Source organism: Microtus pennsylvanicus, chromosome 18 (genome assembly GCF_037038515.1).
Source record: "Microtus pennsylvanicus isolate mMicPen1 chromosome 18, mMicPen1.hap1, whole genome shotgun sequence".
Classification (NCBI taxonomy): Eukaryota; Metazoa; Chordata; class Mammalia; order Rodentia; family Cricetidae; genus Microtus; species Microtus pennsylvanicus.
Window position 1 is genome coordinate 24,673,699 of NC_134596.1, and position 24,570 is coordinate 24,698,268.

At 38.9% G+C, this 24,570-nt stretch overlaps 1 protein-coding gene across 6 annotated transcripts in view; it reads left to right on the forward strand.

The window, feature by feature from the left end:
- Akap13 (A-kinase anchoring protein 13) overlaps positions 1-24,570 on the forward strand; it is a 260,503-nt gene that overhangs the window by 194,410 nt on the left and 41,523 nt on the right. For 5 of the 6 annotated variants that reach the window (XM_075952860.1, XM_075952863.1, XM_075952861.1 and 2 more), the window contains 4 exons: positions 1,956-2,064; positions 11,461-11,503; positions 12,416-12,548; positions 20,635-20,809. In XM_075952860.1, the coding sequence (XP_075808975.1) occupies positions 1,956-2,064; positions 11,461-11,503; positions 12,416-12,548; positions 20,635-20,809 (460 nt within the window). Of the gene's footprint in view, positions 1-1,955; positions 2,065-6,014; positions 6,144-11,460; positions 11,504-12,415; positions 12,549-20,634; positions 20,810-24,570 lie in introns of all 6 variants that reach the window. The other variant, XM_075952859.1, reaches the window with a different exon arrangement.

Consider the following 24,570-nt stretch of genomic DNA (forward strand, 5'->3'; position numbering starts at 1 on the left):
TATTGCTAATAGCGGTGGGAGTAGAACATTATCCCCAAATATGATCTCATTGATTTAATGCTTTTTATTAGTCTTAGTATAAAGCTAGAAATGTAATTACTTACCTACTAAATGATATCTTCAAGTTTAGAAATAACATGTTTTTAATCACTAAGCATAAATACTTAAATATACGTTAATCAGAACTGGAGAGATGACTCAGTGGTTAAGAATACTGGTCTTGCAGAGAACTGGCATTTGGTTCCCAGCACTCACATATAGTGACTCACAGCCGTCCGTAAGTCCAGTTCCAAGGATCTAATGCCTTCTGACTTCCAGGGGCACCAGTCAGTACACAAACATACATTCAGAAAAGAACACTCTATACAAAAATAAATAAGTATAAAAATAGCATTTTCAAGTAAAAATACATTAATATCCACAGATGTAAATATTCCATCATAACAAATGTTTTAGGATTGGGAAACTGTTCAGGGCATGCAGCTTCCTTTGTGTTGTTCTTTTGCCAGCTCATTGTAAATTGAGTTTTGAAGTGTATTGCATGTCATTATCGCATTTACCAATTTTAAAGTCCATGCCCCAAGTTTATTTACTAGAGAAAACATGTTCTTTGTCTCAGCTATACTGTTCAAGAAATACCTGTTGATTCCCTTCCTTAACTGTAAGAGCTCCAAGCCACTGCAAGTGAGTTGTCTAATGCCACATAACATTTGGCTGAACAGTATGAACTCAGACTTGCTCACTTTGGGCTTATTGCTTCTTTCCATAACTTAAAAGTAGACAGGATTTAAGGAGAATATTTTAATTTTCTTAATACTGTTTGTGTGACCTTTTCTGAGATGGATTATATCCAGAAATTCAACAGATGACCCTGTATTTTTTAGTACCACTGTTATCTTTCTGATTTAATCTTTCTAGATAAAGTCAACATTTCTAGATAAACATAAGCATTTTTGTGCTGTGCTGTGCTGTGCTGTGCTGTGCTTGCATGGTCTTCCTAGAACCTTCATCTTACCTTTAGTTCCTCTTGAGCACAACCTCAGTGTGGGTGTTGTGCTGCGTGTATCTCTCTGATCTAGACTAGTTGCCTGCAGCCAACTTCCTCTTGAAAGTCTCTGCTGTTTGCTGAGGTCATTTTTCAGGCCTCACAGTTGTATTTGAAACATAGCAACCGTTTGCCTCAAATTCCATGGTTACACATGGAACAAGCGCTAAATAATCAGAAGTCTTTGGCCCAGCTAAGTGAGTGCATGCTGAGTAAGATGTTCAGTGTCTTTCTTAAGGAAGCAGATTTCATCTTGTGAGAGGATTAGAATGAGCTGTCTCAAAAGAAGTGTGAGTCCCTTATCACCAGAAGTAATGATTCCTTCAGGGGTGTTAAAAGGAGTCCCTGCTTTACTTTGGGCTACACAGCTTTTAAAATGCTATGGATTTAAATTGCCAGCAATACTGCCAAGGAAGTTGTTACTACATTGCAGTCACCCTGCATTCATGTAGAATCAGTGAGGAAGTGAAAGAGGTTTAGCTCCTTCCCAAATGCATTGCTGCTTTGCTAATGCTCTTGAAATACTTCCTACTCACATCCCAGCCTCCAGCTCCTGATAATCCGAGTAACATATCCTACTGTGTGTCTGTGAATATGTTCTGATTTTTTTCAGAGGAGCAGTACGCTATATGATCTGTTACTTCCGGTGAAGTTACCGGATTGTGTGCCCAGCAGATACTTACTCAGTTTGAAACATTGTTAGATGTTCTGAGGGATGTAAAACCACTGTGAATGACGAATACTCGTCAGTTTCGGGTGGAAAAGGGCAGGCTTAGAAAAGCTAAGCAACTGTTAAGCAGTCATAGACTGGATTCCAAGTCTCTTTTCACCAGGTTGGGTGGGTGTAAATTCTGCACCTGTCTAAATATATGAACATGTACTTAGAACCCATTCTTCATTTTTTTTATAGACATGTCACAGGTCTAAACAACAGGGATTTAATTACTGTACATCAGCCATTTCTTCTCCATTGACAAAATCCATCTCATTAATGACAATTAGTCATCCTGGATTGGACAGTGAGTATACTACTTTTTTAAAAATGAATATATCTTAGCCACTTTTCCTATCATTTTTCTTACTTTGGGATCTTATTAACTTCCAAATTTTGTCTGCTTCTCCTTTTGACTAACTGACTTCATACTCAAACAGAAACAGAAATGCTAATGTAGAGATCAGCTTTCAACTCTTCTGACTAAGAAAAAAATCTCTTTGATACATACATTGTTTCATTATATTGTGGGGTATAAATATTATACCATTGTTTAAAGGGCTTTGAAATAATTTCAGACTTGAAAAATGGGTAAAATGACTCTCCCTGGGGGGCTGGAGAGATGGCTCAGTGGTTAAGAGCATTGCCTGCTCTTCCAAAAGTCCTGAGTTCAATTCCCAGCAACCACATGGTGGCTCACAACCATCTGTAATGAGGTCTGGTGCCCTCTTCTGGCCTGTAGACATACACACAGACAGAATATTGTATACATAATAAATAAATAAATATTTTTTAAAAAATGACTCTCCCTGGAAAAATACATGGCAAGAAAAATCCGTGACAAAACTAGTGTAAAGAAGCCGAGAGGTGATGGCACGCACCATTAATCCCAGCACCTTGGGAGGCAGAGGCAGACGGATCTCTGAGAAGACAGCCAGGACCACACAGAGAAATCTTGTCTCAAAAAACAAAAACAAAACAAACAAAATTAGTGTAAAGAATTTGTGTGTTCTTCCCTTCTATCCCCAAATGTTAGTCTAATTCTTTCTTTTCCAGAATACTTCCTTTATCATTCCCCTTCAGAGAGTAGGTTTCCTTACCTCTAACTAATTTAATGTTTCTTAAAAACAAAGTCACTCTTTATTATATTAACATAATTATCTGAATCAGGAAGTTAATGCTGACCAAACGGACTAATATAGACACATGATCCATTTTCCTCACCTTTTCCTAGGTCCAGGATCCTACACAAGAACAGATGTTGAAATGAGTATTCATGTCACAGTAGGCTCCTTAAATCTGTAAATACTTCTCAAGTGATCTTGTCTCTGCTAAACTTGTCAGAAGACAATCCAGTCTGAGCACTCTGAAATGTCACACTCAGCAGACAGAACTGACAGATATTTTTACTTAAGCAAGTACAAGAGGATTAAGTCTGAAAAGAACGGACAACCAGAATCTACAGACACAGGGCATATGTGATTAAAAATGCTTACATATATACTTTAATTGTACAAATATTTGTCACCAACTTGTTCCTTAAGAAACCTCCTTTTCATTACTAAGATTTATTTATTTATTTATTTTTGTGTATGGGTGTTTGTGTATCACACGTGTGCTGCACCCACAAAGTCCAGAAAAGGGCATTGAATCCTCTGGAACTGAAGTTACAGACAGTTGTGAGCTGCCATGTGGGTGCTGGGAATCAAACCCAGGTCCTCTGGAAGAACAACCATTGCTCTTAACCACTGAGCCATCTATGTAACTCAAGGAACCTGTTTTAAAATTTATTTTTAAAGAGTAATTACAGTGTGATATCATGATACAAAGATTAAGTCTAAAAATGAGTAATAATACATGTTCTTCACAATAAACAAGGCCAGCTATTCTGGAGACTAAACACAAGATCCTGGTGTCTATGCTATTTTTTTCAGTATCCTCTTAAAATTTAATTCAAAAGAACTGGAGATTAACGTAGCTGTTCTTCATTAATGAAAGGTTCTATCTTATGTCTTGGCTGACTAGAGGTTTAATCTTACAAGTTTTCACAGCAGAGTGATGACATGAAAGAGAATTCTTTTGCTCTTTATCATGAACACCTGTACTGAGATCTCAGTACCTACACACAAGCTAGGCATGCTCTCATGCTTTTCTGGGATGCCGACATGCTGTAGGAAGCAAAGGCAAGAGGACCACTGGAACTTGCTGCCTTTCAGCCTAGCTGAGAAACATGAACTCCAGATTCAAAGAAACCTTGACTCTATCTTGGTTTCCTGTGTGTACACACCTGAACATTAAATACACACACATGCATTTTTTAAGGGCAGTTGGGCCTGCTGTTCAGCAGTAGAGTTCAGTTCTTGTTGAGAATGCATGAGGCCCTTCCCCTCTCAAGTTCAGGGATTGCAGGCACACATCATCACACTAAGTTTGCAGTCAGAGTTTCCTAAGGCAGTTTAACTCATGTTTTATGTAAGCACATAGGATAACTGAGTGACTCCTTGTCACAGAAACCCTTTGCCCTCAGTTCAGCTTCAGCTGTTAAGTTGGGATAACATGCTGTGGCTATAATGTGAATTAAAGTCTTAGCATACTTCCTGTTATATAATGGAGTTGTGTAGTTCACAATGATCCCAAATAGTGCCGAGGTCTTTTTCCCTGACTGTAATTTAAGCAGTTTTAGAAACAAGGACATCGTTCGTCATGTTGGAAAGGAACCCCAAATTATTGGAAATAATATTCCTGGTATCACACAGACAAACAGAGCAAAAGAAACTCAGCAAGAACAGTGACCTTGCCTGGCCAAGCAAACACATGGGGACAAAACAGTTCATTTCACCTGGTTGGTGGGAGCTCAACCTCCTAATCTGATTGGTTGGTGTAGCTTTTATATAGGTACAAGGCATTCTCTCTGATTTGATAGAGAGCCTTAAGATTCCCAAAAGCCTGATAAAGGGAGAATTCACGTATCTGTGTATTTAGTCCATATTTGGGTACCAATTCTTTGTTGTGTAATAAACTATACAATGTGGAAGAAGGATGAACTTAACTGATAGTTTCTTTCTTGGCTATATTTACTACTTAGAGATAGGAGAACAAGTTGACTCTAATAGAAAATAGTAAGTGAAGCAACCAAAATAAACACTCAGTACTCTGGAAGTATCAGACCTCAGAAACTGGAGAAAGTTTAGACCAAAATAAACTAGGAATTGGTATATGGAAATCTAAACTGAGAAGTTAGGGTTTCTTTCCAAAGGCAGTTAGAATCATGTTGATTAGAGCGCTTCAGACCAACCCCAATGGAAATAGTGTTGAGAAGAAAAGTCTTACAGGTCAGTAGAGGGTTTCTGCAGGGTTCACAGTGCAGCTGTTTCAGAATAGTGATCTCAGGAGAGAAGTTGAAGTTCAAAGAAGCCCAAATGAGGTATGCTGTAAGGATCCAATGATGGCACCCAGCTTTGTACCTTGAGAAATTAAGAAGATGTTAGATACCGCATGGCTAGTGAAGGACTAGAGGAAGAGCAAGGCAGCAGGAAAAGACATATTCCAGCTCCCTGTGTAGTGTCCACTCACACACAGGTGGACAAGGAGATGAGTGAGTCTGATTCTGAAAGGAGAGCACTACCATGAAGATTAGAGAGAAAGGAGACCCTAGTGAATTATGTGCATACACTAGGAAGAGGTAGACGTGAAGTAGGAAACTTGGGATGAGTGAGAAAGGCAGTAAATACTGGACCCGGAGCAGCATCAGTGTTGGATGTTGTCTATACAGCATAAAGAAGGAAAAGTCAAGCTATGAATTATGACTTTTAAAAATAGTTTACTTCTTGTTTTCAAATCTAGCAAGTACATATATTTAAGTGATTTGTTAAACTGCATTACAATTTTCATTTCATAAGTGATTATATAAATAAAGTACATTGTTAGCCGGGCAGTGGTGGCACACAACTCTAATCCCAGCACTTGGGAGGCAGAGGCAGATAAATCTCTGAGTTCGTTGCCAGCCTGGTGTACAGAGCAAATTCCAGGACAACCGATGCTACACAGGGAAAACCTGTCTCACAGAAACAAGATACATTCTTGCGTGCATGCATACATATATTCATAGATTCATAGATTGTTAATTTTGAGAACCTTTCCTGAGATCCTAAAGGCTGTCGACATTATCCTGTTCCCACATAGGTTAGGGGTACCTTTTCCTTTGTCCTACCATAACTCTTTCGTTCTCTAATGTCTTTCTGTTAAACTACTTCTCAGCTCAGCAGCAGATGAAGCCAGCAAGGTGGATCTCCTTTTCCGTCAGCGTTTCTCCACTCCTCCTTAAATCTAAAACTCTCTTTTCTTTTGGCTCTTCTTATTCCAGTGATGAGGAGGAGGAGTTGCATAGTAAGTAAGCTAATTTGGTGTCTAGTGGTTGTTCTCCAAAGTCTGGCTAGCTTTTAAATGCTATAAGCTTGCTACTAAAAGAATTAAATCATTTGAGGACTTTTATCTCCTTGTATGCTGTCCTCTTTAAGTCTCTTGAGTTTGCATGACTTTGCAAATCAATTTTGATGAAACCAGATTTCTGTTGTCATTATCTATAACTACTAACACCTATTGTTTCAGTACAGGTGTCTTTCCAGAATGCAGGCATGAGGGGTGTATTCTCATCCCGCTTCTACCCTTTATAATACGAGGGCTACTTTTACAAAACTTTCATCTTGACCACTTCAGTTTTAATTTCAATTACCCATTTTTCTCTGTGTCCTGGGACAGATAGCTAAGCTATCTATCAGTGACACCCAAAAGCTTCCCTTCCAGTCTTTTCGTATAATTAAAAAACAAAACTATGAGATTAGATCCCATAGGGTAGGAAATGAAAATTATATATTTTTCTCGCTTTTTGTTCTTCTCAAACTCTATATCATGCCATACTCCAGTGAGTTACAGGTTTCAAATTATTAAGTTCTTAGTGGCACCTGGTATGAAATATTTTGAGAAATCAGTTTTAGTAAACTTGAAATGCACCTGAGTATCCTTTTGTTAGAAGACCTTGACTTCAATTTTGGAGGGCTTCTTGGATATTCTGGGACTTGCTTTTTTTTTTGTGGTAAAACAAATTTATATCATAAAGTAATGAATTGTTGTGTTAGAACTAATATGAGTGCCTAACACTTCCATCCGTATAATTGTCCTTCTGCTTGCTGATCTGAAGTAGCAGCCATGTATAAAAATTATTGTGGCCACCACTTTGCATTGTCTTTTAAAGGAAAGTGTCTGTGACATAGAGATGTGGTTTAGTTTTAAATGGTAGCCTCATTGGTGTTGGCATATTTTTCACTATGAAAAGATACTTGGCAAAGAAACAATGAGATATTTACATTTTATCCCTCTTAGTAGAAAGTTGCAAAAATCCACCTCAACTTTGAGTGTTCAGAAGTTCTCAAATGTCTTCGGTCCAAAGTATTTCTTGTACTATATCAAATAGCCAGGCTATGGTAACAAACCAAAACCTCAGTAGAACTTCATTATCACTAGGAACTAATTGTACTGGTCCCACTGGAATCTTAAAAATATAGATGCAGAAGAGTATTTTGAGTCCAGGGTCTAGCATTTCTTAAACTGTTCATTCTGTCCAAAAATGCCAGTGAGAGTAATGGAGAGGGAGTAGTTTAACACATTGGGAAGCTCAGGTGAGCAGCTTTAAAATACTAATTAGCACATTGTGGCATCCCAACATAGTACTTGGTGTGCTGTACTTCCCAGATTTATTAATTAGTAAACCATAATAACGTATAAGACCGTCCCTGCTCCATGAAACTCTTATTCTATAGAACACGTTTTGTTGTTCTTTTGTTCAATGATTGAAGCCCCAAATCCCTGAGTATATAGTATCTGCATGTTATTTTGTGTCTTAAAATAAAAATGTGATTGAAATGAAATCTGCAATAATATTTAAAGGGTTAGTGACAAGTTTGTTGTCTTCTGTTTATAATTTTGTCATGGAAATGGCCATGTTATTGCATACTTTTAAAGTCTCTACACGTCAGGAATTTTAGAGGCACTAATTTGGGTTACACTGGTAAATTAATCCATTTTTTTTTCAAAGCACATGTAAGAAGTCATAGTAACTGAAATAAATTCTTTTTTAGCAACAAAACCATTGGGAATTCTTAGAGGTGCTACCATAGATTTTCTTGCTACCTAATCACATGTGTATTTCGTTTTCATCTATCAGAAATCAGCCAGTGGTTTATTTTTTTTCTTGGCCAAGTTTTTTGTTGGGTATTTTTCTGCAATAGGAATTTGACTTTTACTTTGCATAGTTCACTAGAGTGGTAATTTAGTGAGTTGCTTAAATGTTACAGTGACGACCTGGCCTGGCAGTCTGAAAGAACTGAATGTTTATATCATTGAAGACTCCTGGGTGGGAAGAAGCCATTGTTTTAGTCCAGGCTCTTGTTTTAAAGCTAACTAAGGTATCTTAGGTTAAAATGTTTATAGTTTCGCAACTAGGTTCTGCAGAATTGGGAACCAGCTCCTTCTTTCCCAGCTGTTGTTACCAAACATGGTAAATGTAATAGGAAAAACCTGTCTTGGTTAGGGTTTCTTTTGCTCTGAAGAGAAAGCGTGACCCCAGCAACTTTTATAAAAGAAAATATTTTATTGGGTGACCCAGCAATTCTTATAAAAGAAAATATTTTATTGGGTGACTTAACAGTTTCAGCGATTTGCTTCATTATCATCACACTGGGACATGGCAGCATATAGACAGAGACAGACGTGGTGCTGGGCAAGGAGCCGACAGTCCTACATTTGATCCATAGGCAACAGGAAGTGAACTGAATTAGGCCTAGCTTGAGCATAAGAGACCTTAAAACCCACCCACACAGTGACACACTTCCTGCAATAAGGCCAGACTTACTTCAACAAGGCCACACCTCCTAATAGTGCCACTCCCTATAAGCTTTTGGGGGCCAATTACATTTCAAAGTACCACATTCTACTCCCTGGCCCCCACAAGCTTGTAACTATATCATAATACAAAATGTAGTTAATCCAGCTTCAAAAGTCCCCATAGTCTATCACAGTCTCAACAATGTTTTAAAGACCAAAGTTCAGAGTCTCTTCTGAGAGGCATGGCAATCACTTTAACTGCAATCCCCTGTAAAATCAAAATAAATGAACAGATCACACACTTCCAACATATAATGGCACAGGACATACATTACCATTCCAAAATGGAGGGAAGAGGGCATAGCAAGGAAAAACTGTACCAAAGCAAGACCAAAAACCAAAGACTCCAAACTTTGCTTTTCCATGTTTAGTGTCAAAATGCTCTTTAGATCTCCAACTCCTTCCAGTTTTGTTGACTACAACACACTTACTTCTCTTGAACTGGTTCCACTCTGTGCTAGGAGCTTTTCTTAGCAGGTATCCCAGGACTCTGGCATCTTGGAATCTCCAAGGCAATCCAGACTTCTCCTTTACAGCTTCACATAGTGGCCTCTCTGTGCCTCCATTCAAGGACACCTCAGACAAATGCCTGGCCTCAGTGGCTTTCCTTAGTCGTGGAGGAAGATTCCATAACCCCTTTCTTCTGTATTTGACACTAAAGCCAAAACCAAAGAGCCAAAGCTGCCAAGTTCTGCTGCTTGATGGGGCTAGAACATGGCTCCCTCATTAAAATACATCTTTACTAGCTTTCTGTTTATCTCCTTGAACACAGGACTTAGTTACATTCCACTTCCTGTTGCTCTATTTTCTCCTCAAATTGTACATTTTTATATTTCCTTGCTCACCTTGAGCCTTTTCATTATAAATCTTTATAAACATGAACACTAGTAACCAAACGACAGAGTCTACACTAGGCTGTTTTAAGATTTCCTCTGCCAGTGGAATTAATCCAAATCTCTTCACTTTAGCCTCAGACAGACTCTTCAGACAAGGTCAAAAAACAACCACATTCTTTCCCAAAATATCACAAGAATAATCTGTACGTCACATATTAATATTCTTCTCCTCTAAAACCTTTTGATCCGGCCACCTACAGTTCAGCAATTCACATTCAGCTCCACTGTCTTTCATGCTTTTCCTAGGATGGCCGAGTAAGCAGCACTTAAAGCCTTCAACTGATTTTCTAACCCACAGTTCCAAGATCCCTATTCCTTCAAACAGAAAGATGGTTGGGCCTATCAGAGCAATACCCCAGTCCCTGGTACCAGTCTTTCTCTTAGTTCGGTTTTTTATTGCTGTGAAGAGACACCATGACCATGGCAACTTATGAAGAAAAATATTTGAGTGGTGATTTAGTTCCTTTATCATCACAGCAGGACATGGTGGTGTACAGGCAGACGTGGTGCTGGAAAAAGAGTTAAGGGTCTTACATCTTGATCCACAGGCAACTGGAAGTGAACTGAACTAGGCCTAACTTGAGCATAGGGGACCTCTCAAATCCACAGTGACACATAGTTCAACATGGCCACACCTCCTAATATTGCCATGTCCTGTAGCCTTTTGGGGGCCAATTACTTTCAAACTACCATGAACCCCAAGTCGTCATATTCAGAAAAACAGAAGTTTGAAGATTCCTTTAATGTTTCATTTAGTTTATTCCTACCAGTTGAATATTTAAGTTATGCACTTAATATAAGAACAATTACAGTAACAACTATAATTTTGTATTTAACATGTAGGTCAGATTTGTGGTTAAAAGAGTTTAAAATGCCACTAAAATGCCACTAATGTCATTGTGGAGCATCTTCAAATCTCTCAGATTCAAATTTTACTCATAATAACCTCAGAGGCTCTGAAACTGACCTTGAAGAAGAAAGTGTGTGTTTTCTCCACATGATCACGGTAGTTAGGTATCAGCTATGGCACTAAAAATTAAAAGCCATTTACATTTGGTTGAGGCTTTGCTCCTTCTAAATTCCTGATAATTCAAATCATTCTTGTTTTACTATTATTTATTATCCTTTTACCTACTTATCCATATTAATATGTTTTATAGAGAAATAATTCTACTGTTCCCTTTTTCTATTTACTGCCCTGCTACCTCATTTAGCAGTAATTTTAGTAGCCCTGTTCCATTTCCATTGAGGGAGGAGAAGGAAGAATGCATCTGCCCCATTCATTTTATCACTGACAACTTGAAAGACCTAACACTCTGGTACCCTTCGTTTCACAGTTGAGGGCCTGATCTGGAGAAGTCTTCCTGCACTAGAGGTGGTGCCAGGGCTTTTTGAGCCAGCACTTTGCTCCATTTCCAGGAATCCTCAGGAAAATACCAGACGATATTAGATTATTCCGATGGACATAAATACAGACGGGATCGGGTGTAAAAGCTGTAACATTAACTTCTTTCATATTCTTTCATAGCATCTCAGAAAGATGGTCTGTGGGAACTGACCTTTCATTTAAAACAGAAACTGAACTGCTTCACCTGTATTTAAGCATAAACACTAATATTTTCAGTTACTCAGATTCTGGATTAAATTGCTCTCTTGATAAGAAATTCACTCCCTTGCCTCCTACTTACATTCTAATTTGAAGATTTTCAGTTTATTTTCTCCTCCTCCTGAACTTCTTAAGGAAGAGGCACCATGCACTGACTTTCAAAGACTTTGTAGAAAAATCTGTGAATTCTTAGGTAGTTTTACCTGTCATCAGGACAAGATCCTCATGTACTAACTTTGCCTCTACTGTTTTTATTTCCTAGATTCACGGTCTTTCCACAGTACCAGTGCTAACCTGACAGAGAGGTATGATGCGCTTACTCTTTTACTCCTTTTACCAAAATGAAGTGACGACACGTAATTAAATAACCTGAGTTCTTTCTGGCTTCCTTGAATGGCAGTTATGCTGTTCTGTTATCTTCTTAGCCATTATAGCCTTTCAAGCTGGAGGCTGGTGGTGTAGTTCTTTGGGCATGCTTAGTGTGCCCTAGGCTCTAGTTTCTGTCCCCATTCCAAAACAGAAAAGCTGGGTGTGCTATATACCTCCGTCCATGTAAAATTGAGGTTTTATTTTCTCTCCTCTCCCATATCTTTCTTTCCTAATACTGGGGAACAACCCAGGAATTTGTGCATGCTAGGTAAGTGTTCTATCTTTGACTTTCATCCCAACTTGAATTGATTCTTTACTTGACAGCATGCACAAAATCCCTGTTAACTTGTCATTTTTGCTTTCATTTGTGTTTTTGAAATTAAACATGATTAATTATGAAGACATACATACTTCATAAATTTCATGCAGACTTCTTCAACAAGTAAATCGGCAAATTTGGATCTCTAGAATCTCTGGAATGAATCTGTCTACTTTCTGCCTGAAATATGTTTATTCTTCTCCCCAAAAGTTGTACATAGCTGCCTGGGCCAGTCCACAGTTTACTGATAGGCCTAAAGACCAGAAGAGGTGTGTATCCTCTGCTGTTAATGGGCTCATCCTTCACCTAAGGTTCTGTTTTGCCAGCTTTCTCAGCACACACCCTGCATCCCATTGTGTTCACGGATGTCCTTTCAAGCAAAGAAGTTGGTATACCCGATGCTATTTTATGTTCACTTCCAGACTTGCTTTTATACATGAACCATTCAGTAGCCTCTGTCTGCTTCTTACTCACCCCAGTATTTAACTTTTATAGTCCCAAAAAACATCATCTTTTTGTTTTCATTCAGTATAACAGAAGAAAATTATACTTTCCTGCCACCGAGCCCCTCAAAAAAGGATTTTGAAGGGAAGAGTGGAACAAAAGTTAGTCGCACCTTCAGCTACATCAAGAATAAAATGTCCAGCAGCAAGAAGAGCAAAGTAAGTATGTCCTGGGCGTTTTCTGTGTGGCCATGTCAGTCAGTCACCATGGCACATACACAGCAGGTGTAGATAGGAGTCATTGCAGAGAGGCTTTGAAACAAGCTCGTGTCTGAAGAAAAGTAACAGTAATGCAAGCAGTAGCTAGAAATGCAGCCACTCCTTTCCTGCATGCCAAAAGTTGTCCATCCACCAACTTACTGAGCCCTTTCACAAGCCCTGCTGGTATAGGTCTTACCCCCCCTCTTTTAAGGGGTACATGTTTAATGTGGGGAAGCAATTCAACTCCAGTTCTCTGGCCTTTCGTCCCACACAGTGAACTTTAATCAAAGATGATTAAATCAAAGTTAAAATTCAATGGAAGAACTTTATGCTAAGATTATAGGACTGAAATGTACATAATAGATGTAGAGGGAAGATTTTATGCTTCAGGAAATTACCAGAACTTTTAAGACTTACTTGGATCTCTTTCTACTTAGGAAGATTTGTGGTGTATCCTCCTTAATGCGTAAGAGGTAACATTTAGACACTTAAACTTGAGCTGGAGAGATGGTGCAGCAGTTCAGAACACTGACAGCTCTTCCAGACGACCAGTACTCAATTCCCGACACCTATGCGATGGCTCACAGTGACATTTAAACTCAGTTTCAAAAATCCAATTGTAGTTGTTTGTGCATTACAGGATTCTATAAAATATAAAAATTAAGAAATAAATCTATGATAATACCACATATATTCTCAATATTTTGATTTATTATTTTAGTACTTTTGTGATATATACATTTTTTTATTTAGTTTTTTGTTTCTTTGAGACAGGGTTTCACTATGTAGCCCAGACTATCCTGGAACTTACTCTGTAGACCAGGCTGGCATCAAACTCCCAAAGACCCACCTGCTTCTGCCTCCAGGTTGCTGGTATTAAAGCCATGAGCCATCATCACCACCAGGCTATGATATGCCTTAAAAAGAAAGAACTTAACTCTTTTATACTGATTCCTGATTCTAAACCAAAACTATTTTCATTTCAAACAAGTGAGGGGAAACACTACCTGCCACTTCCTCTGCACTCTGTTTCCATACCTTTAATATCTGTCTGCATACACAAAGAAATACGCTTACAGATGTATAATTGGTTAAGACCTCTTTATTATGTATACAATATTCTTTCTGCATGTGTGCCTGAAGGCCAGAAGAGGGCACTAGACCTCATTACAGATGGTTGTGAGCCACCATGTGGGAATTGAACTCAAGACCTTTGGAAGAGTAGGCAATGCTCTTAACCTCTGAGCCATCTCTCCAGCCCTGGTTAAGACCTCTTGAAGTGAATCACCGAAACATATCTTTGTACATTGTGTATCTAAATATATTCACATAAGTACACATGTGCATGCTTATATTCTGAACTCAACAGCATTCTTGTAAAAATGGACCCTCTTAATAGCAACTACACACTTTATTCCATACCCAGAAGTTGGCTAACACAAAACAATGGTATTTGTGGGGGTTTTTGTTTGTTTTTTTGTGGGGGGGGGGGATTTTTGGTCTTACTGTTCTTTTTTTTGTTTGTTTGTTTTGATTTTTATTTTTGTGTTTTTTTGCAGGATTTCTTGAGGTTTGGGATTTTTGGGTTTTTCGGGGGGTTTTTTTTCCTTAAGAAAAAGAAAAGAACATACAGTTGGGGAGGTAGGAAAGTGGGAGATATCTAGGAGGAATTGCGGAAAGAGGAAAATGTGATCAAAATATATTTTTTTCTATTAAAAAATGTTCCCATTTTTCTCCAAACCTTCAGGCACTCAGTTATGTGAGCTGATAGAAATATGGTCAATAAATGTTACTAGAGGTCTAACTTTCTGTAACTGTAACAAGTTACCTGGTAAAATCAGCTAAGGAGGAAAGGCACACCTTGATTTCAGAGGGGTTAGCCTGTGTTCACCTTGTGCTGTTGCTTTGACCTGGTATAGTGAGTACCCCATGGTCAGACCATCTGCTAGAGAGGAAGCAGAAAGAGACTGCGGGTCTGGGGCTCTATAATCCCCTGCAAAGGCACACATATAAATTCTTCCCAGTAGGCCCTTACCTCCTGTGTGTTCCACCATCTGTAGACAGGGGGATAGTGTAGGGAACAAGTACAAGGACCTTTGGGGTACATTTACTATCAGAGCCATGACACCAGGTTTTGAAAATAAACTCTTTTTTACCATGTGCAAGGGTCTGGTCATTATTCTTAGGGATTTTTTTTCCACAAAACTTGTATACCAAAATCTGCTTTTTCACCGTTTTTCTTACCAAGTGCAAAATGAAGATAGAGTATAGTAAATAAATATTTTCTAGCCTAATTACGTGTTTAAATATTGGCTTAATTCTAAGACTTGTGTTAGAACTAAATATATATTATGTATATAATATAAAAATAAATTGCATATGTTTGTGAAATATGTATGTATGTACGTATGTATATGAAGTCAGGAGTATTGGATAAATCACAGTATTCCACATGCTGGCAACAACAGAACTTACATGTTTTGTTTATCTTGCTTGCTTGGTCAGTAGTTGCTATCAACAAAAGAAAATTCTATTGGGAAAGCCAATATAAACCAGCCACGTATTGTTGAATGGATTCTCTGCTTAGTGGTCTGTAATGTTAAGTCTTTACCTTGAAAATGTTATGGTCTGGTTTGGATAAATTCAAAATGTTTCCGTTGTTTTTGTTTTGCTTTTAAACTATGGAATCTTATCCAAACACAGTGTAAGACCAGCACGTCAGTGGAGATTCTCTTTACTCCACCTCCCCATTGTCATGGCTTTTGAATCCACATGGTGGATATGATGCTGAGATTGCTGAGGGTGGCCGTGCATGCCTTTAATCCCAGCACTTGGAAGGCAGAGGCAGGTGGATCTCTGTGAGTTCAAGGCCTGCCTGGTCTACAGAGCTAGTTCCAGTACAGGCTCCAAAGCTACAGAAAAACCCAGTCTCGAAAAACAAAAACAAAACAAAACAACAAAAAATTGTTGAGGGTAATGCAGACAGCAGAGAAGATAATGTGGGTCCAGACTCAGAAACTGGAACTTGACCTTTAAAACAGAATCTCACCCCAACTTCCGTACCCTACAAACTCAAATAAAATGTAAGGCTAGATAATACTCAGGGAGGCTGTGTGTGATCCCACTTCCCACACATGGTGCCTGTCATTGTGTGCTTATTCTTTGGTCAAATCTATCTCTAAGTGGTTTCTTTTTTCCTTTGTCTTTAATATTTTTTTTAACCTCAGAGTACTAGCATTAGGTAAGAGGGAGGTAATAAGGTGGGACAGGAAAAGAAGGCCATCTGTGTTAGAGTCAGTCTGTCATCACTGTTAAAGAACCAGTTGACCTCTTGCCTCTGCTCCTCTCCTTAAGCAAAATGACCAACACTCTTTTGCAATTGGCATGGTTCCTCTTTCAAACTTGACTTCAAGATTTGATCTTTGGGGACTGTACTGTGTCTCCAGCAATGAAGACTCCAAAAACTGCAAATTCATAGCTCCTTAGACTGTAATAGAGTTAGTTCCCTTTACGGGTATTTACAAGTGCCACAGTGGCCAGACGTACTAACCTGTCATCGTTCTAGCGAGAGCTTGTAGGCTAACTTAAATAAGACTGTTACACCAGCTGCTGAAGAACACTGTCACTTTGTCGATATGGGCAGAGATAATGAAAAGAAGCAGTCACGTGTCCACTCTGATGCAGATAGTATCAGTCTAATGTTTTCCTATTGGATCCTTCCCATGTTGTTAAAAAAAAAAAGGAAGTGATACCATAGATATTAATACTAATTTTTTTTTTATAATTGATGAGCTTTCACTTCTTTTTAACCTGTTTGGGGTTAGTTGTTTTTCTTTTTCTTCTCCGTGCTAGCAGTTGAATACAGGGCCCTGCACATTTTTAATATGTGTTAAAATAACATTTGTTAATATGTATTAATCTTTCTTATGTATTCGTCTACTAATATAAATATATCTACTTTTAAAGAAAAAACTTAAGCACTTAATATCATATTAAAATAATACATACAAGTTGTATATGAGTATAGTTAGGAAAATTTCTGTCTGTGTCCTTGGTATATGTATCTGAGAATACAGATATAAACTTGGGTTTGTTATCCCACATGTCAAGCTGTGACTGCCAACAGTCTTCTTCCTCTTTTTTTTTTTTTTTTTTTTGTTATTTATTTCTCCCATGAATGTATTGGGAGCCCACGCTGCTTGCAAGTAAGCGGCAGAAGGCCAGGTCTATGCAAGCCCCGGGCTGGCTGTTCAGTATACACATTATTGGCCTGCTGATTTGGGAGGCTGCCTTGAGGAGCTGTGTGTGGGTTGAGCTCTGTTGGGCCTAGGCACCCCCTCCTTTCCTGGGACCCAAGGGACAGTCTGCCAACAGTCTTCAGACACTCAGAGTAGCCAAAGTTAGCTATTAGACAATGAGTGGTTCACATTTCTAGATAATGTGTTGCCCAATAATGCCAGGTTTTTATGTGTATAGTTTTTATTATAAAATGGATTTAGTTACCAGTCCTGCATGTGTACCTTTGACAGTCATTAGTAATTTGCAGAACTTGCCAAATATATACACTGAGTGCTTTTTAGAAAGCTGGAAGACCTAAACAGGAAGCACAAGAGGAAGATGGGCAGTTTCTCCTTTTGTCGTTCTGGCTTTGAGCAGTAGTGCTGAATTGTGTTTATTGTACGTATCTTCAAGTCCTTGCATACGTAGTGCTCACCTTCATAAGGAGAGTGGTGTTCAAGCCACTGATTGTCTCTTTCTATTAAGCTCTGGTTTTTACAAGGACAACTAGAAGGCATTGGAAATATTTTAGACAAATTCCTAGGACGACTCACATTTTTTCTGAGTGAAAAGGATTAACTTCCTCCCCAGCTGATATACTGGTTAACTTTATAGTGAGATGTTGAACCCCAGTTCCTAGTTTCTGTGCCTTATATATGAAAGATCTGTACCCGTCATCCTTTCCAAGGTACAGAACGCCTAACCACATTCGCTTTTCATGGTTGACCAGAGTACCCTACTAAAAGGAGAGGTTTAGGAAAATGACAGATGATTTTCTTTTATAGCAGCCTAGTTTCATTGTGATAAATCGCTTCTATTTTTAAATGTCATTAGATTCTTTTTCCACAGTGCAATTAAAGCATGTTGGCAATGATTAAATAAAGATACATTAAACTTAAGAAAAATAACCAGTCACTCATTTTACCATGGACAACTTTGCTAAAATATTTTCATGTAAAACTTTGCTTTTTTTATTAGGAGTTTGCTAGATAAGTATGGCCTCTAACCTTACCAGGCTTCTCCTTACTACAGTATAAGTGCTGTCCTCACATGTATTTGAGAGTTACTTCATTTGTCTTTCATTTCCTATATTCTTTAGGGTAGTTAGCTTTACCAGCAGCATTCAAATAGTTAAGACTGTCTCAAGGAAGCAAGCAGCCTCAACCCTCCCCTTCTGTGCTTTCTCAACCAATTTCTGGCTTCCTCTTATGGTTTTGCTAATGGCAGCTCTGAGCTACTGAGCTGTTTGCCCTGCCGGCATGAGCACCTCCTTCTGTGAAAGAACATTTCCTGGCATGGGGGTCAAACATGTCGGTAAAATGGGGTCGGCTTCCCGAAGTTCCTCTCATAACAGTGCGATTCACAGGACTAAAACATGGGCAGGTAAGAGCCTGAATTCTTCAAAGCACTGAATTATAACAGGAGGAGTTGGCAATGTAGTTTGTTGTTTTGTTTTTGTCCGTGGAGGAACTAGTCTGGATTGTTGTAAAGCATGAGAAAATGGATTATTCAGATCTGAAGAACATTGCACTTCAGATAATAACGTAGCTGCCATAGAAAGTTGTGTTGTTTGATTATTTTTTTAACTATTCAAGTATGCTGTTAACCTTCAGGCAAAAAGAAAAAGAGTTCGATGGTTTTAAAGTTAACAATTCATGCGTAGAGAATCTGCAGCAAAAAAAAAAAACTAGTTAAAGGGTTATTTGGATATTCTCAAGGTTGGTAATTCGTGTTCTACGCACTTTAGCAGTGGCTAATTTTTGTTCAGAAGAGTTTCCTGTTTTGTAAAGTGGTTTCCCCCCATCCTTTCTGTTGTTTATAGTTTTAAAATGCAGCAGTTTGACTTTTGGGGTTTTGTTATGTGTGTTCTGTTAAGGGAGAATTTTACATGAGTCATGGAGTTTACAGATAACCCATTTCATACATCAGGTGGGTTCTGAACTTTAGAAAATGAGAAGATTTGAGTTCCTGTTTGGTACTGATCATTACTTTATGAGCCTTTGCGACTCAAGGTACCTCGCCAACCCTTTACAGTAATTGTGATGGATGAGAGCTAAGCCTTCGTCATCCAGAACTGTATCAACTCCAGATAGACAGTTGTTGCTCTGTGCTCTGAAATATATTATTAGACACCTCTAAGCCTTAGTCTCCTCAGATAGAAAATGGAAATTATTAGAAGTGTAATTCATTGCCCTGTCCCAAGAAAATACATATAAATTTCTTATTTCGGTGCCTGGCACAAAGTAACTATTCATCATTTTAATTGTCATTTATTACCCTCTTTTGTAAAATGGGAAGCATGATGCCCATCTGCCAAATCTATTTAGATAATCTGTACAGGTGCATTGACATGGTGTGTTTAGTGGCCAGCATGGTCAGTCACTTTGAGAAGTTCAGGGTTTTTTTTTTTTAGATTATAGTCATAGTATAAAACAGTAGGTAAAGCTCACTTCTGTGATTGGAGGTCTTCACCGTCTAGTTGGTTTTAAGGGAGTTAATGCATTCATGTCATCATCATTATTAGTCAGTTGAGCACCTAGTATAGTGCCTAGCCCTGTAGTAAACACAAGGTCAATGTCAGTTACCTACCACTGAGGGGCAACCACAGTGCCTTACAGTGGAAATCAAAGACAGCAGGTCTCAGGGAGCCTTGCTCTTCCATCCATAGACAAGAGCCTGCTTTTCCTGTCTTACTGGGCTTTGGGGCAAGCAGCTAAGCCTTGGGGAACCCCTGTCCTCAGAGGAAATGAGTGCTGGAGTGATCATCTGGAGAAGACAAGGTGGTTGGGGAAGGTTACTGACAACACTTATTCTTTTCTGTACCTCGTATTTTCCATACTTTCTGCCAGTGTCCTTACCTCTGCTCCTGGTTTTTTGTCTCCTCCTGCCTAAAATCAAAATCCCCTTTTCTTTACTACAAAAGATTGCACTTTTGTGTTGAGTCAGAAAAATAATAAGCTGATGACACTCATTTTCAGTAAGGTATGAATAATTGCTGTAATGCATTAAATGTTATTTAGATATGTGCTAGGCTTTAACAAAAACAGAACTATAAAGTGGGCACCTATCCCATTTTGCAAATAAGATGACTTCAGACTTGAGAAATAATTTGCCTGCGGTCTCACCACTAGTAGAACTTAAAATCAACTTCATGCTTAACCTTTGTGCAGTTTTCTGCCCTCTTTGCCACCATTGAACTCTGAACCAAAATTGATAATATATATATGTGTATATATTTATACATATATACACATATATATATATGTGTGTGTATATATATATATGTAAGGTTATCAAATAGTTCTGATTAGAGTAAGGAAGAAAATGTCATGGAGTCCCATTTTTCAGGGACATACATGTTGTGTGTAAAAGAGGAGCCTCACAGAACTTCTTAGACTTCATGACATTGTTTCTGTCCCTCATGCTGATCCTAGAATTGCCATCATCCTTCTTCTCCCTTTCTAGACTGATCTAAATTCAGTGTTTCCTGTGTGGTCTAGGCCACCATACCTTACTGAGAAAGCCTTTCTGCTCTGGTCTCTGCCCAGTGTCTGTTAGTATAAATAGCCCATGATGACTCAGAACTCCTAAATTTTTCTAGTGGGAGCTTGTAGGATTGAAAATCAATACAATATTGCCCAGAACATTTTTCCTCATTTCTGTCCACAATAGGCAACACCCTCTGTTGACTACACGCCATCTCTGTGTCCAGGTAAGGGGAAGGCCTTCCGGTGCTCAGTTAACTGTTGATTCTTTTCTTTGGCAGGAAAAGGAAAGGGAGAAAGATAAAATTAAGGAGAAAGAGAAAGAATCTAAAGAGAAGGAAAAAGATAAGAAGACTCTTAACGGACACACTTTCAGTTCCATTCCTGTTGTGGGTCCCATCAGCTGCAGCCAGTGCATGAAGCCTTTCACCAACAAAGAAGCCTACACTTGTGCAAGTAAGAGACGTGCTTCTTCCTTTCATCAGATGAGGCTCTCTCGCTTTCAAGAAAGCTGGTTTGTTTCTAGTTTCCTGCACATCCCACCCCTGATCTGTTCCTCATTTATGTGGAGAAGTAACTCTCTGTGTGTTTTTTTCTAATTTTAATTATGTAACTTACAATTTATAATTTGTTTTCAGATATCTCTAATTTCATATTCTCTGCTTAGAAACCACCTCCTATTGCCAGAAACCTGGCAAATCAAAGCAGTACATAGTCTCGAACCTTAAAACTTCCCAGTTCCTTTGTCAGATCATATATATCTATTTTTATACACTGCTCCCCACACCCAGCACACACATGCACACAGAGAGGGGAGGGGGAGGACAGAGGGAGGGTAGCATGCAGTTTAGAGATTTAAACTGAGGGCCTGATTAGGAAAGCAGTCTGCTCCTGAGGTACCCTTGTGCACTTATTTTTAAATCTGGTCCTTTAGAATATGATCCAGCTACTTGGCATCCTTAAATCTTGGTGGCTACCAGATGAGAATGTCTGCGTGTGTACATGTGCTCCATGTTTCTGTTACTGATCTGCTGAAAGACAAGTCTATTAACTGAGCATGACTCTGCCTTTGAAAAGGCATTCTCAGCAAGAGTCAGTTGGCTTTCTCTGGACAGGACTTAGATAACAAATGTCTGTGTCACAGCCGCTGAATTCTACAGTTGCAATACAAAGATACCCTTAGATATATCAATAAGAATGGCTTTGTTCCAGTAAAATTTCCTTTACAGACACAGACATTTAAATTTTTGCATGCCATGTCATTTTCATCTTTTCAATTTTTTTTCAACCATATAAAATATAAAAGCCATGCATGGCTCATGAGCTCTGAAAAATCCAGCAATGGGCCAAATCCAGCGCACACACACTATAATTTGCAAATCTGCTCTACATGAGTGTTTCTCAGAATTGTGTTAGTGCACACATAGAAAGTAATTATATTTGTAAAGTGTACCAAGGTAACATAAGGAATCTGCTTTGTTCAGCGGGGAGCAAGCTGGGAATCAGCCACTGTAGGCCCAGCACAACAGGAGGCTGTGGTGGTGTGTCTCGTGTTAGACTGCACACATGCAGACAAGACCGTGTCTGAGTCATACTCAAAGGAGCGAGTCTCACAACTGACATGATGATGTCTTGTTCTCAGTTGTTTATTGTACATTCCAAGTAATCTGTTACTAAAAATGGTTAGCTTACTGAAATTAGAAGTGTATATATATGGGCAGATTCAAAGTTCTGAAATAATTTTGGCTTACTTGCTTTCTTTAATACAAAAGAGGGGTGACGATACAGCTAGCTAAGAACCTGTAACCTCTCTTACCTGTGTCACAGCCATTATGACTCTCATAAATAAATTTTTAAAAAGGCTTAGTCACATATGTCCTTGTAAAATTAAGTGAAGGATGTGTTATATCCTCCAAAGTAATCTATAGTCATATTTATTTAAGTCTTTCAAGAGAAAAGCACTTACCTAAATCAGTATGCATTCCTTTAGGTAGAGATCACACATATTGCTGTCCTCCATGTGATATTTAGCAAAACATTGAGAACTGCATCACATAGTACTAAGTCTCAGGTAAGCTTTATGATGCAAGAGACCAACTGTCCAGTGTGTCCACTGTCCCCACCGTGATTGTCTGTTGGAGCCCACTCACTCTCTAGCAAGGACTCTTTTCTTCAATGTCGGATTCTGCCCACTGGAAACAGTCTGCTTCTCAGTACTGCCATTAGTTAATTTTCCTACACCAGGAGTCAATAAGCACATTTTTAAACCACGTTATCTATTATTAAACATTTTTAGCATATTAACCTGGGGCATTTAATGTTAAAACTACATCCAGATTGCACTATACTTAACAAAGAGCACATTGTAAGATCAGAGCTGCAGGTTTGTCATTTTATTTTCTGGTTAGTTATAAGTATGGTTGGAATTGTCCTTGATCTACAGCTTCTCCAAAGAATTTGTGCAGCTGTCTTTTTCATTGTAAAAACAAAGTATTCATCAGAGCATGGTGAAGGTGAACAGAGCACGAGCAAGGAACTCAGGACCGCGAGGGGTGCACCCACACACAGAGACAATGGGGATGTTCTATTGGGAACTCACCAAGGCCAGCTGGCCTGGGTCTGAAAAAGCATGGGTTAAAACCGGACTCGCTGAACATAGCGGACAATGAGGACTACTGAGAACTCAAGAACAATGGCAATGGGTTTTTGATCCTACTGCAAGTACTGGCTTTGGGGGAGCCTAGGCAGTTTGGATGCTCACCTTACTAGACCTGGATGGAGGTGGGTGGTCCTTGGACTTCCCACAGGGCAGGGAATCCTGATTGCTCTTTGGGCTTATGAGGGAGGGGGACTTGATTGGGAGAGGGGGAGGGAAATGGGAGGCGGTGGCGGGGAAGAGACAGAAATCTTTAATAAATAAATAAAATAAAAATAAAGCAAGGAATTGTCTATGTTGGGGAAAACAGTTGTCACATAGGTGTGAAGACTTGAGTTGAATCCTGAGACCCCAATCCAGGTGTGGCATTGTGCATCAGTAATTCCAGTGCTTCTGCGAGAAATAGATGGAGACAGAACAGTCCCTAGAAACTTGTTCCCAGTGACAAACAACAGAGACCCTGTCTGAAATAAGGCATCTCACTCCTGCCCCTCCACTCCACCCCAATCCTCTCCCATTCCTCCCTGCTTCTCACTCTCTATCTCACATACATGAAAAATAGCTCAACATTTGGAAATTTCCATAGACATATTAAAATGGATCTCAAAATTCTGTGACAGATTTTTGTTCAAGGTTATTTGTATTCGAAAGTACTATTGTTTCAACTATTATGTATAAACTCTTAATATAAAACACACACAGAGTGACCTACCAAACATTTTCTTTCCCTTCTGAGGGTTTTATTTTCATTTTATAATTTTTCCATGTTTTATTAGTAAACATAGATGATCAGTTGAAGCAAATAGTTCAGACTGGAGTGGCAGATACTGGGATAATATGCATTTATACTTTCTGGACAGACTCAGTGTCCTTGCCAGCTCCCAAGAGTCTTCTTGTCATTGCTTTAAACCTACCCATATCATTGATCCATCTCACGTCAGAAGAGCATAACAGAGAAGCTCAAGGATTATTACCCCAATAAGTATCCAGGTTCAGAAATACATTTCCAGTTTGCAGTCATTCCACATCAGAAACTTAGTTTGGTGATTTAGCTACAGCTACCACCCTGCTCTAGAAGTAATGGTGGAAGAGTTTAATCATTCGATGGGAGCAGTAAGGTTTGTGTATAACCACGTGCAGCTTCCTTCTTTGGGGAAAAGAGCAGGAGCACTAGAAGTTTAAAAGCTATGGAATAGTATATAGTCATCTTTCCAGAAGAGTGAAGGAAGTAAGCTGATTCACCTGGCTTTCTGATGGGCAGAGCCTTCAATGCATATTTGTATGTATGAAGCCACATCTGTTATCTTGGCAGGAAGCAGGAAATATGAGTAATCTAGAAATCTTTTGTCTTTTCCCTTCACCCCCACTCATGTTCAGGATCTTCCCAGTATTCTCAGGAAATGTAGCTTCTCTGCAGTTTGTCATCCACCACTGAGTGGAGCTTCATATCCTCAACAGCTCTTCTGTCAGGCTTTGGTTTGTAATTTAGAAAGATCAACTGTAGGACAAGCTGGAGATGCAGTAGATGGTCTGTAGTGACTTCCTCCTGTCATTTGTCGCA